This window comes from Gorilla gorilla, chromosome 9 (genome assembly GCF_029281585.2).
Source record: "Gorilla gorilla gorilla isolate KB3781 chromosome 9, NHGRI_mGorGor1-v2.1_pri, whole genome shotgun sequence".
Classification (NCBI taxonomy): domain Eukaryota; kingdom Metazoa; phylum Chordata; class Mammalia; order Primates; family Hominidae; genus Gorilla; species Gorilla gorilla.
The window spans coordinates 74,547,007-74,565,763 of NC_073233.2; the positions used below are offsets into that span (position 1 = coordinate 74,547,007).

The window sequence follows — 18,757 nt, forward strand, 5'->3', positions numbered from 1 at the left end:
TGGGGAATTGAGGACTCTTTCTGTGCTTTTATTGTAGGGCTGGGGATCGAGGATCTGGGCAAAAAATATGACATTTCCAACCAGGGACAAAATGGAGGCTTGGGCTTAATGATGGGTAAATGGAAGACTAGTTGAGTGGGATGATAATGGGAGAACTTACTGATGCTCCTTTGGGAAAAGGGGCTTTAAAGACTCGATTTGGGGGCCTACTGGGGCAAGGCGACTTTGGGGAGGTGTACGTGTCAGTCAAGTGGAGGTCAGGTGGGTTATCTTCTGCCTCCTTCACTGGCTTCATGTGAACTTGCCTGTGACAATATCTTGCCCTAGATGTCCTCTTCCCTCTTGCCATCATGCAAAAGCATTCGATCTTATGACCGTGAGTTCTTATTTGTGGATGCTAACTGGGGTAATCTCAGGGAGTACTGGGGCCATGGCTCTTTCCCTTGCTTCTCTTTCTGCTCACTGCTTTGCTTTCAGGTGCTTAGCTGTTCCTTTTTATTTCTTTGCAGGACTGGGAAAGCATGGGAGGAGGATTTTGATAAGTTTCTTGTTCTCTGCGTGGTGATGGGGTGGTCTGAGGGCCAAGTTAATAAGCCTACCTTTGGTTATTACCCTGGAAAATTGAGGGTTGATGGTAGGGTTATGATTGTGGCCTGTGTATTTGCAATTTTTCTTTGTCAGTGTTTGTCAGTGTGGCTTTCTGTCATCATCTTTTTTCTCCAGTGAGGGTTCTGCCACTGTCTCAATCCCTTGGTTCCTGCAAAAAACAGCTAAATGTGCTCTCAGGGCCAGTGGTGATGTTCTCTGTCGCAGCCCCAGCTCTTGAAAGTGACCTGGCCCAGATGAGCTCTGCCTGCTTGTCATCTTTAGGTCCTGCTGCCCCTGCTGCCTCAGCCCTCAGGCTCCTAACTGCTCAAGCCAGAAGGAGCTACAAAGCCGAATCATTTGTCATTTTTCTCTTGCAGATTGTTTTAAAATCTCCCTCCCCTCTTTTATTTTAATTATGCCACCTGTGTTAATCCTATAGCCTGCTTCTTTGCTTTGTGGATTGCTGATTTCAAGTTCTATAACTTGGGGAAAGTTAGGTTGAGTGAATGGGAGGACAGACACTGAATGTGTGTTTTGGAAAAATGGACTCTTTATCTTCAGATTATTCAACTTCTCCACCTATCACCTCTACAACTTGGTCTTCATTGGAGAAGTTTTAGTTGGCTTATTCCTGGAACAAGACCACCTAGAGGCTTTTAGCCTTGTCAGCCCGCCCTCTTCTGAGGTTTGGACCTTGTTTTAAATTGTGTGCATGGTGGGCTTGAGACTCTCTCGTAATGGAGGTAATGGGACTATCACTGAGGGGTTCAGTCTATCCAGGTAGGTTACCGTTGTAGTCATACCCATCACTTAAATTCTGCCACAGTCTGCACAGACGGTTGGTCCTCCAGGCATATTGTCCTATTAAGCCAAATAGGTGGACATCATGGGATGGATGAGGTCATCATGAAAACAGATTTACTGGATTTATGGACCTCGTATATACTATGCAACAGATGGAAAACTGAATTTTACAATCTATAGGTACCTTTGAAAGATCATAAAGGGTAAAAGTCTATAGTTTTCCAGAAAATAATTCTTAAAACTGGGTTTCATGTCTAGATTTAAATCATGTATCTGTCTGTAGTGCTTCAAATGTGGCCAGGTGTGGTAGCTCACACCTGTAATTCCCAGCGCTTTGGGAAGCTGAGGCAAGAGGATTGCTAGAGGCCAGGATTTTGAGACCAGCTTCGGCAATACAGTGAGACCTTGTCTCTACCAAAAGAAAAAAGAAAAAAAAGCCAGCTGTGGTGGCATGCACCTGTAGTCCTAGCCACTTGGGAGGCTGAAGCAAGAGGTTTGCTTGAACTCAGGAGTTGGAGGTTATAGTGAACTATGATCATGCGACTGCTCTTCAGCCTGTATGACACAGCAAGACCCTGTCTCAAATAAATAAACAAACAAACAAATGCCTTGCTCAGCTAGCTGAGGGAGGCTTTGGGCTGACCTTGAGGGATTTATTGTCTGGGAGGCAGGACCTACCTCAGTGAGCGAGTTTATATGAATAAGTATTGATAGGCATATGGTAGGTAAGGAGGGAGAGGATGTGGCAGTAATCCCAGGTAGTTAAATTTTTTGGAGAAATGATTTGATTTAAAAACCGACTTGGGGCAGGTGACATGGCTCACGTTTGTAATCCTAGCACTTTGGGAGGCCGGGGTGGTCGGATCCTTTTGAGTCCAGGAGTTCAAGACCAGCCTGGGCTACATGGGTAAACTTCGTCTGTACAAAAAATAAAAAACTAGCCAGCCGTGGTGGTACGTACCAGTAGTGCCTGTAGTCCAGCTGAGGCTGGAGGGTCTCTTGAGCCTGGGAGGTGGAGTTTGCAGTGAGCTAAGATCATGCCACTGCACTCCAGCCTGGGCAACAGAGTGAAACCCCGTCTGAGGAAAACATAAAAACAACAACAAAAAAGTAAACCGACTTGGTATAGACAAGAGTGACTGTCTCTTTAATCAGTTTTTTTAAGTTTTTTTTTTTTTGTTTTTTTTTTTTAAGAGGGTCTCACTATGTTGCCTAGGCTACACTTGAACACGTGGCTCAAGTGATCTTCCTACCTCAGGCTCCCAAGTAGCTGGGAGTACAGGAGGTTTCCTGAATTTGAATCCTGGCTCTCCCTCTTCTTGGCTGTGTGATCTTGGACATATTAGGAACGCTGCCTCTGTTTTGTTACCTATAAAATGAGGATAATAGCTAACTACAGTAAATTAAATATATTAATACAACAAACTAAATTTATATTAGTGTAGCCAACACAATTATATTAATCTTCATAGCAATTCACATGTGTTAGCTATTTTTTTTTTTTTTTAAGATGGAGTCTTGCTCTTGTCACCCAGGCAGGAGTACAGTGGCGCAATTTCAGCTCACTGCAACCTCTGCCTCCTGGGTTCAAGTGATTCTCCTGCCTCAGCCTCCCTAGTAGATGGGATTACAGGCGCCCACTATCACGCCCAGCTAATTTTTGTATTTTTAGTAGAGACAGGATTTCACCATGTTGGCCAGGCTGCTGTTGAACTCCTGACCTCAGTTGATCCACTTGCCTCGGCCTCCCAAAGTGCTGGGATTGCAGGTGTGAGCCACCATGCCCTGCCAACATTAGCTATTTCTTTTTTTTTTGAGTCAGAGTCTTGCTCTGTCGCCCAGGCTGGAGTGCAGTGGTGCGATCTTGGCTCACTACAAGCTCCGCCTCCCGGGTTTACGCCATTCTCCTGCCTCAGCCTCCCGAGTAGCTGGGACTACAGGTGCCTGCCACCACCTCGCCTGGCTAATTTTTGTATTTTTGGTAGAGATGGGGTTTCACCGTGTTAGCCAGCATGGTCTCGATCTCCTGACCTCGTGATCCGCCCGCCTTGGCCTCCCAAAGTGCTCGGATTACAGGCGTGAGCCACTACGCCTGGCCAACATTAGCTATTTCTAAACCTATTTTGGAAATGTGGGAGTTGAGGCTGTTGGTTAAGTGACTATTCTTTTTTTTTTTTTGATATGGAGTCTCGTGTCACCCAGGGAGGAGTGCAGTGGTGCGATCTTGGCTCACTGCAACCTCCTCCTGGGTTCAAGCAATTCTGCCTCAGCCTCCTGAGTAACTGGGACTACAGGGATGCACCACTACACCCAGCTAATTTTTCTATTTTTAGTAGAGATGGGGTTTTACCATATTGGCCAGGCTGGTCTCGAACTCCTGACCTCAAATGATCCTCCCACTCGGCCTCTCAGAGTGCTGGGATTACGGGTGTGAGCCACCATGCCTGGCCATTCTTAAGATCAAATGGCTACAAAGTTGGTGGCTCAAGGAACTGAACCAGACATTGGAACCATCTAGGGCTTTGTTTATAATCGTTATGCTATACGGCTGTTGGGAGAGTCAAATGAGAACATGTGACACGTGTATATAGTCACTTCTCATGAAATGTTAGCCATCTCATATAAATGAGAACATTCTGGGGACACTGGGATGGCCTAGTGGAGCAGCACACAGCTGATCCAAAGATTTTGGATATAGGTGTGAGTGCAGCACACACTTCTAATAGTGAAGGCAGTGAATATTTGTAATTAGCGATACCTAGAAGTGATTTGGCTACTGTACCACATCAATTTTGGCCACCTCCAGTCTCTGGCAATACTATTTTGTGTCCTGGGAGCAATTCTTGTGGATATGGAGAAGAAAGGTTATTGATAGTGTAGGGGACTTTCAAAGACATTAAGGAAGGCTAAGAGGTTGTCATTGGCTGTAGGGTTGGAGGCCTAGGAAGCCTTCTGCCTGATTCCCATTGAACATCTCTGGAGAATGCTGGATTTTTAGTTTGCACCCTTAGCAGAACTGTAACTCATTTCTGGACCAGGAGCCAGAGTTATTTATTAGATGTATAAGTTATATTAAGATGTTTAAGTTACATATTTGTCCTTGAGCCTGTAAAACTCAGATTGGACTGGGCATGGTGGCTTACGCCTGTAATCCCAGCACTTTGGGAGGCTGAGGCAGGCGGATCACCTGAGGTCAGGAGTTCAAGACCAGCCTGGCCAACATGGTGAAACCCCGTCTGTACTAAAAATACAAAAAATTAGCCAGGCGTGGTGGCGTGTGCCTGTAATCCCAGCTACTCGGGAGGCTGAGGCATAAGAATCGCTTGAACCTGGGAGGCAGAGGTTGCAGTGAGCCAAGATTGAGCCACTGTACGGCTGCCTGGGCGGCAGAGTGAGACTCCGTCTCAAAAAAAAAAAAAAAAAAAAAACTCATAGATTGCATTTTTATGTCTAAGTAGTTTTCACTGTCACCAGTGTTTACCCCTAAGTTTGTATTTGTCCCTCATTTCCAAGAGTCTCATCTCTTATTTCTCAGTTATATTTCTGTATACACTGCCCTTTTTATTGAAGATTGGCAGCCAGATTACATATTTATTCTTGGCTCTGAAAAAATGTCAGCTTTCTAGATGATTGGACAAGTCACTTTACCTCTGAGGAGCTTGGTAGCCTAGTCAGCAAATTAAGAATCACCAAAATAGCATCTACCGTGTTCCAGACAAGGTGCTTTTATTTACTTATTTTAATTTTTTCAGATGGTCTCTCTGGTTGCTGAGGCTGGATGGAGTGCAGTGGCATGATCTTGGCTCACTGCAGCCTCTGCCTCCTGAGCTCAGGTGATTCTCCCACCTCAGCCTCCCAAGTGGCTGGAACTACAGGTGCGCACCACCACACCCAGCTAATTTTTTTGTATTTTTAGTGGAGACAGGGTTTCTCCATGTTGCCCAGGCTGGCCTTGAACTCCACCCGCCTTGACCTCCCAAAGTGCCGGGATTGAAGGCATGAGACACTGTGCCCGACCAACAAGGTGGTTTTAAAACATCCGTTTTGCCAGGTATGGTGGCTCACACCTGTAATTCCAGCACTTTGGGAGGCTGAGGCGGGTGGATCACCAGAGGTCTGGAGTTCGACACCAGCCTGGCCAACATGGCAAAACCCCTCTTCTACTAAATATACAAAATTAGCCAGGCATGGTGGCACATGCCTGTAATTTCAGCTACTTAGGAGGCTGAGGCAGGAGAATCCCTTGAATCCCGGAGGTAGAGGTTTTCTGTGAGCCGAGATAGTGCCATTGCACTCCAGCCTGGGCAACAAGTGCAAAACTCCTTCTCAGATAAATAAATAAATAAAACATCTCTTTTGATGTCATTCTCTGTAGTTGAGCTGGTAAGGCAGAGGATTTGGATCAGATCTCTCTAATTGGCCTTTATTTATTTATTTATTTATTTATTTATTTATTTATTTATTTTTTGAGACAGAGTTTTGCTCTTGTTGCCCAGGCTGGAGTGTAGTGGTGCGATCTCGGCTCACTGCAACTTCTGCCTCCTGGGTTCAAGTGATTCTCCTGCCTCAGACTCCCTAGTAGCTGGGATTACAGGCATGCGCCACCACGCCCGGCTAATTTTGTATTTTTTTTTTTTTTAGTAGAGACGAGGTTCCTCCATGTTGGTCAGGCTGGTCTCGAACTCCCGACCTCAGGTGATCTGCCCATCTCGGCCTCCCAAAGTGATGGGATTACAGGCATGAGCCACTGCGCCCGGATTAATTGGCCTTTTAGTTAAAAATATTTTTTTTTAAGGGGCAAGCATTAAGTTCCTTTAGTACTCAGTAAAATACAGGTAGGTGTATATCAGTATGAAGACACTTGAACTACAAACTTCTCTACCTAAAGCTTCATTTTGTTCCAGTTGTCAAAGTGGTGATCAAAATCTGTTAGCTTGGGTTACCTCTGGCTGTTGGGTACCTGCTTTTCTTTTTGAGGAAGACTGGAACATGTACTAGGTGATGAGTAAAGGTGCGTGTTTTCAGTACTGATAAGTGTCCAGGTTTTTAACCCGATAGTGACTGAAGATCCGAAGTCATTTCCCTCCTTTTGGCTATCAAGAAGTTAACTCATACATTCATTCATTCATTTACTTGTTAACTTAGTCAACAAATATTTGAGGGTCTTACTATGTGCCAAGTACAGTTCTAACACTGAGGATATAATATAGAATTAATAATAGGCTTTTTTAGAATAAGTATAGGATTTCAAGTGGTAGTATTCAGAAAGACAACATGGAGTCATAGGATAGAGTTCCAAGGTAGGGTTGGGGTGGGTGATGTTTTTAGATCGGTGGCTGGTGTAAGAACCTGAATAAAGAATATTCTAGTCTAAATGAGCTTGGGATAAGGCCAGTATGTCTGAAGGGGTGAGCACAGCTGGTGGTCAAGGGCAGTGGCTGTTAGAAACATATTGGGAAATTCCAGCAAGAACCAGATAGGGGTAAGGTCTTAACGGTGCAAGAAGAGGAGTTTGAATTTATTTATTTATTTTTTGAGATGGAGTTTCACTCTTGTAGCCCAGGCTGGAGTGCAATGGCGCCATCTCGGCTCACAGCAACCTCCGCCTCCCGGGTTCAAGCCATTCTCCTGCCTCAGCCTCTGGAGTAGCTGGGATTACAGGCATGCGCCACCACATCCGCCTAATTTTGTATTTTTAGTAGAGACGGGGTTTCTCCATGTTGGTCAGGCTGGTCTCGAACTCTGGACCTCAGGTGATGCCCGCCTCAGCCTCCCAAAGTGCTGGGATTACAGGCGTGAGCTACCGCGCCTGGCCACTTGAATTTATTTCAATTGCCTTAAAAAAAAAAAAAAAAAAAAACTAGGCCAGATGCGATGGCTCATGCCTGTAATCTCAACACTTTGGGAGGCCAAGGTGGGCAGATCACGAGGTCAGGAGACCAGCCTGATCAACATGGTGAAACTCCGTCTCTACTAAAAATACAAAAATTAGCCAGCCGTGGAAGTGTGCGCCTGTAATCCCAGCTACTTAGGAGGCCGAGGCAGGAGAATTGCTTGAACCTGGGAGGCCGAGATTGCACCACTGCACTCCAGCCTTGGCGACAGAGTGAGACTCTATCTCAAAAAAAAAAAAAAAAAAAAAAAATTAAAGCCAAGTCTGGGCATGTAATCTCAGGCCTGTAATCTCAACACTTTTGAGAGGCTGAGGTGGGAGGATTATTTTTGGGCCCAGGAGTTCAAGACCAGCCTGAGCAACATAGAGACCTCATCTCCCAAAAATGAAAAAAAAGTTAGCCATGTGTGGTGGCACACACCTGTAATCCCAGCTACTTGGGAGGCAGAGACAGGAGGAACACTTGAGCCCAGGAGATCAAGGCTTTAGTGACCTGTGATTGTGACACCGCACTCCAGTCTGGGTGACAGCATGACCTGGTCTCTTTAAAAAAAAAAAAAAAAGGCAGGAAATTTATTGGCTATTATCCAGCCCTTTTTCTAAATTAAACCACCCCAAGTACTATTCTCATCATCCTTGCTTATTATATGTTAACAATTGCCATAGTTTTGTGGGTTTTGTTTGTTTTTGAGACGGAGTCTCACTCTGTCGCCCAGGCTGGAGTGCAGTGGCGTGATCTCAGCTCACTGCAACCTCCGCCCCCACGGTTCAAGCAATTCTCCTGCCTCAGCCTCCCTGGTAGCTGGGATTACAGGCGCGTGCCATCATGCCTGGCTAATTTTTTTTGTATTTTTGGTAGAGACGGTTTCACCATGTTGGACAGGCTGGTTTCGAACTCCTAACCTCAGGTGATCTGCCCACCTCGGCCTCCCAAAGTGCTGGGATTACAGGCGTGAGCCACCGTGCCCGGCCGAGAGGATTGCTTCTGAGCGCAGGCATTTCAGACCGGTCTGGGCAACAAAGAGTTCGTTTCTATAATAAATTAAAAAAATAGCGAGGCCTGGTGGCACGCACCTGTAGTCACAGCTACTTGGGAGGCTGAGGAGTTCCAGGCTGCAGTGAGCTATGGATAGTGCCACTGTACTCCACTCTGGGTGACATTGCAAGAACTGTCTCCAAAAAAGGCAGGGAGATTATTTAATGTGGTTCATTCAGGATGAGCTTGTAAAGTGTTACATAGCTAACTAGACCTAGTTGGGTTTCAGAGGTCAAATCAGGTAATTAGGTTTTGGGCTGCATGCGGAGGTGGTTAGTAGTTTTGATGTCCGCACACTGGGCTTGAACTGTGATCCTGAGATTTATGCTTCAATCTGGAGAGATTATTACTTACAGTGAGTTGATCCTTGTTATACTTTGGTATTTTGGAAGAAAGTTTTATCCCCAGACATGCTGAGACAAGAGATCTAACTGAAGGAGATGAGAGGATTTCTATACCATATGCGTTACCTTCTAATGCTGGCCACCTCTGAAGGGCACGTGGCAGCTGAGACGAAATTGATTTTCTTCATCACTGATCCCGTGGCCTTTACACAGGCTCAGAGGTGCATCAGAATCCACAATGAAGTGGACAAGATTAGTGACCAACACATCTGTAAATGTTATATTTTCTTTTTTTAGTTCCTTAGCTTTTTCTACCCTAGGATAAATTATTGACCAGTTTTCTGCAGTCAGATTCCTGAATCATGTTGGGGTTTTTTTTTTTTTTTTTTTTTAGTTTCACTCTTGTCGTCCAGGCCACTCTTGTCTTCCCTCACTGCAACCTCTGCCTCCCGGGTTCAAGCGATTCTCCTGCCTCAGCCGCCTGAGTAGGTGGGATTACAGGGGCCTGCCACCACGTTCGGTTAATTTTTGTATTTTTAGTAGAGATGGGTTTCACCATGTTGGCTAGGCTGGTCTTGAACTCCTGACCTCAGGTGATCCGCCCGCCTCGGCCTCCCAAAGTGCTGGGATTACAGGCGTGAGCCACCGCACCTGGCCCTCGTGTTGGGTTTTAAAACCCACTCTTTTTTTTTTCCCCCAAACTCTGACTTCACCTTTCTCTTTATGAAACCGTTCTCTTTTTGGGGCGGGGGTGGTGGTGAAGAAGCTGTTTTGGATGGTGGTGTGTGGTACTTGTGTCATCTTCACTCCTGATGATCCCTTTCCTCATAAACTCTGCACTGCTTTTAGCCTGTTCGTGTTATAAGTTCTTCCATCCAGTCCCTGCACTCCACCTTTTAACCCTTTTCAAAAGCTGCTTCGCAAAGGGTCTTGACTAAAGTTGCTTGCTTAATGAATATGAAGCAGCCTAAGGATGAGAGAAAACGAGGCAGCAGCTGGACCGTCTGGAGAATGTTACTTTGTATTTTATTTACAGCTGGTTGTGACTAAGCTCTTTCCTCTAAAGTCGGTTCTAGGGGATTAAAACAGCTCTGGCTGATGGCGCCCAATAAAATAAAACAAAAAAACCTTTGCTGCTCCAGTTTTTTCTCAGGGTGGGGTCGGGGTATACTTTGAATCTCCATGATCTCAGAAAGGTTTCTTCATCGCGGACCCTGGGAGGCTGGTTCCCAGAGGGAACTTGTCCTCAGCGTCTCCTGGACAGTGCAGCCTCCTGCCGGGCCTACTTCTGGAAGGCCATTACAGAGGTCCTTTCACCACCTGTGAGAGGTTTGATTTTGGGGGAGCTCCGGGACTCTCAAGGCTACAGTGTGGACTACTGGCCCAAGGAGAAGGTTGGTTTCCTGAAGTGGTGGGTGGTGGGTTGGGGGGGTCTTCGTTGTTTTTCTTCCCTGGCATGTGCCTGCATAAGCTATTTCCACAGCGTCCTGGCCGCGAGGGGGGTGGTGCTTGGGAGGTTAGAGGGAGACACCTAGAGTGAACGGCAAAATGGAGCGCGGAATACTGTCTGGCTGTGCACGTGGAGGTGGCGAAATGTGGAAGCTTAACGAAGTTGGCGCCATGAAGCTAAAGACTGCTACCCCGGGGCTCTAGCTCGCTCCGCCTAATGGCGGGCCGCACCCCGCCGGCGAAGCCGACGTTTGTAGGTCCGCCCTCACGCTGATCTCTTGCCCAATCAGTGTGTTCGGCTTCGCGAGGTTGGTGCCCATTGGCTTTCGCATAAAAGCTCCGAGGTTACAGACGTTTCCACCTCTTGCCGGCCTCTTAGGTAATTGGCGTCCGTGGTAACCAATCAGGAAGAGGATCTGCGGGATCGCCGGCCTTTTATTTTTTGAGTGGCCAATCCGGTTGTAGGCTCACCTCCCCCTTCTACCCAGAGCAGTGCTGCGGCCGCCGCCATTTTAGCGTTTTGTCAGAAGCGTCCGCGCCGCGAGGAGGAGGCCCTGCTGGTTTCTGTGCGGGTGAGACTCCGAGCCTTTCCACTGCCTTTCTTGTACTGTGTTAAATCTTCTCTCACTCCGTTGGGCTTCGGGCTTGTCCTGGTAGGTTCGCAGCCTCCACACCCGTCACTGAGAGCCGACCTCGGTCCTCGGCACTGCGCGGTAAGCCGGGAGCAGCCCTTCCCCCACCGCCCCCTGAGAATACCTTGCTTTTTTTCGCCCACCCTGTCCCGCGCCCGACGCGGCTGCTCTTGGAAGCCTCGAGATTTCCACTGGGATAACCCCCTTTCCCTTATATCTGGCAGTTACATCCCCGTTTCGGGAATTTCTCGGGCCGTGAGACATCGTCTGGTTAATGAATCTGAAGCTCTTTTCCGCGGCCACGCATTTCAGTGTTCGGCAGGAGCTAGGACGGTGCCCCGAGAGAGGCGTTCCCCACTCCAGTACTTCCTTTATCTTCCACTCCTCGCTGTCTGATCCGAGTCGCGCGTTCACTACTTCCAAAGGAAACTCAAATGTAGCTATTACAAGGCCTATTTTCCCGGAAATGATGGCTGCTTTGGTTCCTACGTGAGGAAAAGCCTGTTGATAATTTCAGGCAGGCAGTCAGCAAGCCTAGTAGACTTTTGTTTTCTGTTGTCCTCCTAGTGGATAGAAAAGCCTAGTACCCCCATTTCTTCATATGCTGTCTTACATGCCCATTTCTGTTGGAAGGTATCGGTTCTTACCAAACCCTTTGTCTACTAAGGACCTCCCTATTGCAGACGTCTTCTTATTTTTACAGGTTCATGGCGGCTACTATAGCAGGCCTTAGTTCACTCCCACTTCCATTTGATTATTGTGTGGAGGTGTGTGTGCAGGCGTGTGAGAGAAAACTGGAAATGTACATTAGAGTGAAAGTCGTTGTTTTTTGTGAACGGATGTGGGCCTGAGGTCTTTTGTCAGATGTCTTGTTTTTCTCTCCCAGGCTCTTGTCAGGATGGTGAAGCTGTTCATCGGAAACCTGCCCCGGGAGGCTACAGAGCAGGAGATTCGCTCACTCTTCGAGCAGTATGGGAAGGTGCTGGAATGTGACATCATTAAGAATTACGGCTTTGTGCACATAGAAGATAAGACGGCAGCTGAGGATGCCATACGCAACCTGCACCATTACAAGCTTCATGGGGTGAACATCAACGTGGAAGCCAGCAAGAATAAGAGCAAAACCTCAACAAAGTTGCATGTGGGCAACATCAGTCCCACCTGCACCAATAAGGAGCTTCGAGCCAAGTTTGAGGAGTATGGTCCGGTCATCGAATGTGACATCGTGAAAGATTATGCCTTCGTACACATGGAACGGGCAGAGGATGCAGTGGAGGCCATCAGGGGCCTTGATAACACAGAGTTTCAAGGTGAACCACCCTCTTTGGGTAGAGGGCTGAACGCAAGGCTATGTGCAGAAAATGGTTGGATAAGTAAAAGGAGAGGTTTGGTAAAGATAACAGCTGTTGGCTGGCTGGTGATGAAGAAATAAGTATGGGTGATGGACTTCTTAAGGTGTAGAATGCATGGGACTTAGGGGCTTTACCTTAGGCAAATGTCTCCTGGAGAAAAGCCACTCACCTTTTATTTGGAGCCCCTACGGCTTTTGTGCTCATCAGTGCAGAAATCCTTTTCTTTGAAGGCTTTCTGAGTTACTGGGCCTTTTTTATTTTTTATTTTTTATTTTTTTTGTAGTAGAGCACAGTTCAGAGTTCCTCACTCTGAATTTATTGCCCTCAGCACAGGATCAGAATTCTGCATTTTACATGAAGAACCTCGCAAAAACATGTCAAGCGACACTTACAGGACCAGAATCCTTGTTAAGCTGTCCTACCTTACACAGACTGTTTAAAGGGTTACAGCTCTTGTTGCTTTTATATTATAACTGTACCAAGGGATTGTATTTTGAGTATAAGGCCACTCTAGAATTACAAGGCTGATTTTAGGACTTCCTGGGGAGGAGGCACTGGGGTTTTAGGGGCAGTAATGACTGTCTTTTCATTGGTTTGGGGGGCTGGACTTTATAAGATTTTGGTGAATCTTATAAACACTTAGATTTGTGTTATCTTGGAGTCTTAACCAAATGAATCTTTTGTGCCTGGAGGGCAGCATGGGTGATTATGTGGATTGTCACTTCGTTTGGAAGCATCTCAAATCCCCAGCATTTTGAATGCCTACATGTTGCTCAAAGGAAATGCTTGTTAGAGCATTTTGGATTTTGAATTTTCAGATTTGGGATGCTAAAATGGTACGTAGAACGCAAATATTCCAAAATCTGAGGTCTGATGCAACAGTGGCAGTTCAGGGGTGGTGATCATGGTGAGTTGCTATCTGAACTCTTCTCTCACCTCCTTTGGGTTCCCAGTATCAAAAAGAGTGGTGTCCTTTTTTAGCTTAGTTAAGCAGGACTGAACAAAAATAATAAAAAATAAAAAAAGCGTTATCCAAATTATGGAGTATTTCCGTGACTCCTTGCTATATTTCAAACCTGTGTTCTGACAGTGTAGTTGCCGATTCTTTTTCTGGGTACTCCCTTTGTTAAGAGTCATTACTGCTGCCTTTGGCGTCCATTTCCCTTAAATTGGGCTTTTTTAGAGCTGTGGGTCTGATCATTATTTCCCCTAGTAATGGGTGCCCTGTGTCATGGGCATTGCTGTGCGTTAGTAAAGAAAAGTGACACAGGTCTCTCAGGTCTAGTTTGCTTTCTTTTTTTTAATTGGCAAGTTGAGAATTATTTTGTCAACAACTTAATTGAGAGCAAAGGTTGCTCTTGTGGAGGGTTTGTGGTGTGATACCTGATTTTTGGACTGTTTCTCACACTTTAGCCCAGTCAGAAGAGGTGGTGTCTGCTTGTAGCAGTTAGGTTTAAGGAGAGGACAGTGTGGTCTTGATTGAGGACAAATTATCCTTATATAAAACTCTGGGTGTCTGAACCCTAGGTCCCCTGACACTAACCTATGCTTAGTTATTTTTACCTTATTTTATGTAATATTGGCGTTTCTCATTTCTTAATACTGTTCTGGTAGAGTTATAGATGTATATTGATGAGCAGTAGTTATTAGGGTGGTCTTTTTTCCTTTCCGTTTCTCAGTGTTGGATATCTTCTCTATTGCTTGCCCACTTAAAATCTCTTTTAGATATTTTTTAAAATTTAACTTCTTTTTCTGGCATTAGAACCAACAGATCCTTAGATTAAGGCGATTATTAATGATCTTTATGTCTGGAATGTGCATAGTTGCTTTCTTAGTTGCACTTGTTTTCTCTGGTTTTGTTAGGTGCCAAAGTGGCCCCCTGGGCAAATGCCAGAGACAAGCTAGCACTTTAAGGCACTTAAGTGCATAATTGCATATCTACTCTCTTTTAATAACCTGCAACCTAAATTTCCAGCTGTGTAGACCTCCTTGATATTTTGTTCCTTCCACCCCCGTTTCCCTATTGTGTTTTCCGGTCTCCTAGAATCTAACATTAATTTTGCAAGGAAAATTGTGTGTTTACCACTTTCTCTAATGTTAGAGGATCCATCTGTTGACTCTCCCTTGCTTTTGACCATTTACTCCTTTGACAGGTATATGTTTAGGTGCATCATAACCAATTGCATTGGGAAGTTTTTGCAGGATTTGGATCTCTTCTGAATTTTGCTTACCAGTAAGCTGGTAGATCATGTTAGGTAGAAATTGCTTCTGTAGAGACTTACTAAAACTTAGTTTTAACTTTTCTAGAAAAGTTTCTGCTTTTATTACATTTTCAGAAGTAATACTTTTCATTTCCAGAATGCAAATTTTAATTTTCAGGAAAAATACTAGGTGTATGTTCTTAGTTACGCTCTCAGATATGTAGTTTCAGGAGAAGTACTTTAATTCTGCTTAAACTGAGCAGTTTGGTCCACTGACTAGTATAACTAGTTATTCTCCACTTTCCTCAGCCACGTTTTCTTCCATGTTTTTTACAGTATTCTAAAATTTCAGGCATTTGAGAACAATCTGTCCTGTTTTTGCCCTGTTTGCCTTTGACCCTAGTAGAGGGTCACTAAAATTAACTGTCAGATTGTAAAGAATCCTCGTTAAAGCAATGATCAGAACCAGCAGTTTAAAGGGCCCAGTTAAGGGAGAAGGCTGTCCTTCAACTTGTTGTGCCCCTCTGTCTCCCCAGTTCATGAGGGTTTTTCCAGAGAGGTACTTTGAGATTTGCTTGCCACATTCAGCTGTGGATTGAGTCTAGATCATTCTTTAATAGTGGTAATCATTGGAGTCTTTTATTCGATTCTTTTAAATTTTTTGAGGGTGGAGAACTGGCCTTTACTTACATTCCTTTGCTTAATGAAAATCCATCTTGCTAGTAAGGATTGGAGGTGTCAGAAAAGACTTGGGCACTGTTTCTTACTTTGACTTCTTTTGACTTTGAGCCGCTGTTTGGAGATGATTTTTACCTGTTTGAAGATGATTGGAGCAAGAGTAGTTTATTTCTTAAGCATTTAAACTGTTGTTATAGCTGAAATATTTCTTCATCTAAGTGGTCTTTTCCTGAAATCAGGTCATTATACTGAATCTATATGTTGAGTCTTTTTTTTTTCCTTTTTATCTTTTCGTAAAGATGAGTCCTGCATTAGAATTGTCTAGATAAAGCCATTGCTATGACCAGTGTCTGGGGTAGGGGCTGGGGCTATGACTAAGAGTGATAGCAACCCTTCTTGCGTCTGTTTCTTCAAGGCAAACGAATGCACGTGCAGTTGTCCACCAGCCGGCTTAGGACTGCGCCCGGGATGGGAGACCAGAGCGGCTGCTATCGGTGCGGGAAAGAGGGGCACTGGTCCAAAGAGTGTCCGATAGATCGTTCAGGCCGCGTGGCAGACTTGACCGAGCAATATAATGAGCAATACGGAGCAGTGCGTACGCCTTACACCATGAGCTATGGGGATTCATTGTATTACAACAACGCGTACGGAGCGCTCGATGCCTACTACAAGCGCTGCCGTGCTGCCCGGTCCTATGAGGCAGTGGCAGCTGCAGCTGCCTCCGTGTATAATTACGCAGAGCAGACCCTGTCCCAGCTGCCACAAGTCCAGAATACAGCCATGGCCAGTCACCTCACCTCCACCTCTCTCGATCCCTACGATAGACACCTGTTGCCGACCTCAGGAGCTGCTGCCACAGCTGCTGCTGCAGCAGCAGCCGCTGCTGCTGTTACTGCAGCTTCCACTTCATATTACGGGCGGGATCGGAGCCCCCTGCGTCGCGCTACAGCCCCAGTCCCCACTGTTGGAGAGGGCTACGGTTACGGGCATGAGAGTGAGTTGTCCCAAGCTTCAGCAGCCGCGCGGAATTCTCTGTACGACATGGCCCGGTATGAGCGGGAGCAGTATGCCGATCGGGCGCGGTACTCAGCCTTTTAAAGCTTGAGGTGAGAGGGGTGGGGTGTTCCCTCTTCTGGTTTTGCCATCCCTCCTGCAGCCTAAAGGGCTCCAATTAGGCTGCCCTGCTTGCTTGCTTTTGCAGGGTTAGGGGAAGGTTACTAGGATGGCTCACAGGCTAGAGAGAAGTCCTAACTGCTTAACTTTAAAATACATAGAGTTCCTTGGCCCTCATGGCTATTTTTCAGGGCTTCTGGTAGTGGGAGTCAATTTGATTCTATTTGTTTCTAGAAAAATAAAGAATGATGTGCTGGTGAATCTTGGGTCACCTATGTACTATACTATAATTGAACCTTACCTGGGGACCCACATGTTCAGGCTCAGGTGTTTTGTTTCTTAGAGCCTTTGTTAAGTTTCCTAGGTGTGCGACATTCCTAAGGTCTTCAAGTTTCCTATTCTGTTTTGTGCTGTGTGAAAGTTGTGATATGACCCCTGATGATAAAGTCCATAACTGTAGTTAACTGGTCATCACTGCTCAGGTCCCAGTTACTAAGAAGACTACCAAAATGGCATCATCTTAATCTTGAAGTGTATTTCTGACATTCCTGAACCATTCAACCCTTATGAGTTTTATAGAACTTATTTGATGGTAAGTTGGGGTGGAGAGAAATACAAAACTTATCTTTTATAAAGTTCCACAAGGAAGTCCAGGCATAGATGCTAACACTCACCTTCTCTGCCCAGCTCAGATTTATTCCCTGAATAGAGTGCCCACTCCATTGCTATATCTTTCAGTCTGTCCTATAACAGCCCAGCCTGTCACTTACTTAGGGTTTTTTTTTTTTTTAAGTAACTATTCCCACAGTTCTAGTTTTGACATCATCTACTTTCTCGGGGTATATGTTTTAAGAATGCAGGCACACCTGTTAATTTTACTCCTTTGGTAATGTTGAAATCCAGGGTTGGGAGCTTTGCCATAAGCAAATCACTCCCTTCTTCTTCTTCTCACTAGCTGTTTTGGGCATTTAATACTCTTGAGCCAGCAGCTCTACCCTGAGTCCCCTGGCTTTTTCCACTGTCATACATTTTGAGCCCCATGATCCATTTGGCTCTCCTTGAATATATTCTCTTCTGATACTTGCCAGCTTTGGGCTCTAGGTGTTTGAGATTGTTGTTGTACTTAAGGGTAAATCTCAATGCCCTTAGTTTTGAATAGCTCCCAGTATGTCCCAGACATTACCATTGATCCTTAATTATAGTAACTGTGTGAGTGATAGATAACTGTCATCTTTGCAGTTAGGGCAGAAGGTGTGTGGCTTTCCCAGGGTCATTGGGTAGGCAGTCACTGATTGGGCTGGAAAAGAGACTTCAGTGACTTCATGTGTAGCTTATACATGCCATTCTGCACCTTCTTTCCAAAGTTAGTTTCTTCCCTAGTTGGAATTGGATGTCCTCAGGTCTTAAAACTTGTGCAGTTGATGCTACTTCTATCTAGACTTTGAATGATTTTTAACTCGGACCTTGGCAGTAACTCCTAGATAGAAAATACTGTTAATTTTTTTTTTTTTTAAACCTCAGGGAGCTAATTGGAACCTTTCCATTTTTCCTGTCCTCTGCTGACAGCTTGTGATGTGGAATTACCTTCTCAGAGGAATGCTAATGTTAACATCATCAAGAGCAAGGAATGTCTCTTTGCCTACTTTTATGAAACAAGATTTGCTGTTAATTTAAGACCTTAGTCTGAGGTTGTTTAGCCTCCCCAGTTACTCTCTGGCCTTCAAGCTCTTTTCATTGTTAGAGATTACTGTGATACTGGGGGAGAAGGGTACAAGTAAACTTAAAAGGAGTGTCAAGTTATCAGACTTTGTAAAGATGTTGAAGTTTTAAATGGGAAAGCCCTTTTGAGCTTTGCTGTAAAGCCGCTGTATTGTGCTCTCTTTCAGGTGGGATGTGTGTGGGCTGAAATTCCGAGCTGCGGTTGTGCATGAGAATACACCCTTCGTGGTACCCCATCTCCGGGACGTTCTCGGCTCTGTGCGTTCAGTCCCTCAGGAACCGTGGACCTTAATTTACCTTGCTAAGTTCAGACCTTCTTTTCCTTTCCTTTCCTCTCCTGCCCATTTTCCTGTTCTTCTGTCCTTCAATACTTCTGTAGCTTCCCATTCATGTTCTGTTCTCCCAGCAGGCCTCATTGTGTGCAGAAACTGTGGTGGGGGTTGTGCTGTCTCCTCCCTGCCTCCTGCGGCTGTTGGATTTGGGAATGACCTTGGTGAGAGTCTCACTGCTCCAGGGTCTCTTTTTGGTCCAAAGGCTAGACCTATAGAGTTGGATCACTTTTTTTCTTTCCGGTGAAATAAATGGTTTTTCAACTTAGGGTATGTGTGCTTTGAGAGACTTCTTGCTTGGGCTTGTTTGGGGGTTCATTTGTACCTTGAAGGGGAGGGTATAAAGTTTTGAGATACTCAGCTTTGGGTGAACATCACTGTAGTTATTTTGTTCATTGTAAATAGGACTTGTAGGTGCCAGAGGAACGAGGTTATACAGAAGCCCAGGCAGGCAGCCTTATTCCAATGAAGACTTTTCCCACTGGTCCACCTTTGTTATAAAACCAACTACTTTTAGTTTACAGATGTAGGTCTTCTCTTCCAGAGAAACAGTCACCACCTTCCCTTAAGACTACCATTCCAATCACCCAGTCAGTGTATCTAGCTTAACTTAATTTCC

General features: G+C 45.3%; 1 protein-coding gene across 15 annotated transcripts in view; it reads left to right on the top strand.

The window, feature by feature from the left end:
- RBM4 (RNA binding motif protein 4) overlaps positions 1-18,757 on the top strand; it is a 52,430-nt gene that overhangs the window by 11,882 nt on the left and 21,791 nt on the right. For 4 of the 15 annotated variants that reach the window (XR_010129132.1, XR_010129131.1, XR_010129133.1 and 1 more), the window contains exon 2: positions 11,633-12,056. The exons of 1 other annotated variant lie outside the window; for it this stretch is intronic. Coding sequence is in view for 9 of the 14 variants with exons in the window: in XM_063693261.1 (XP_063549331.1) it covers positions 11,633-12,056 (424 nt within the window). In the remaining 5 variants the exon portion in view is untranslated. Of the gene's footprint in view, positions 1-4,714; positions 10,828-11,632; positions 12,057-15,392; positions 16,084-17,976; positions 18,407-18,757 lie in introns of those variants that run through there. 10 more of the 15 variants (XR_008669430.2, XM_055354572.2, XM_063693258.1 and 7 more) reach the window with 9 other exon arrangements.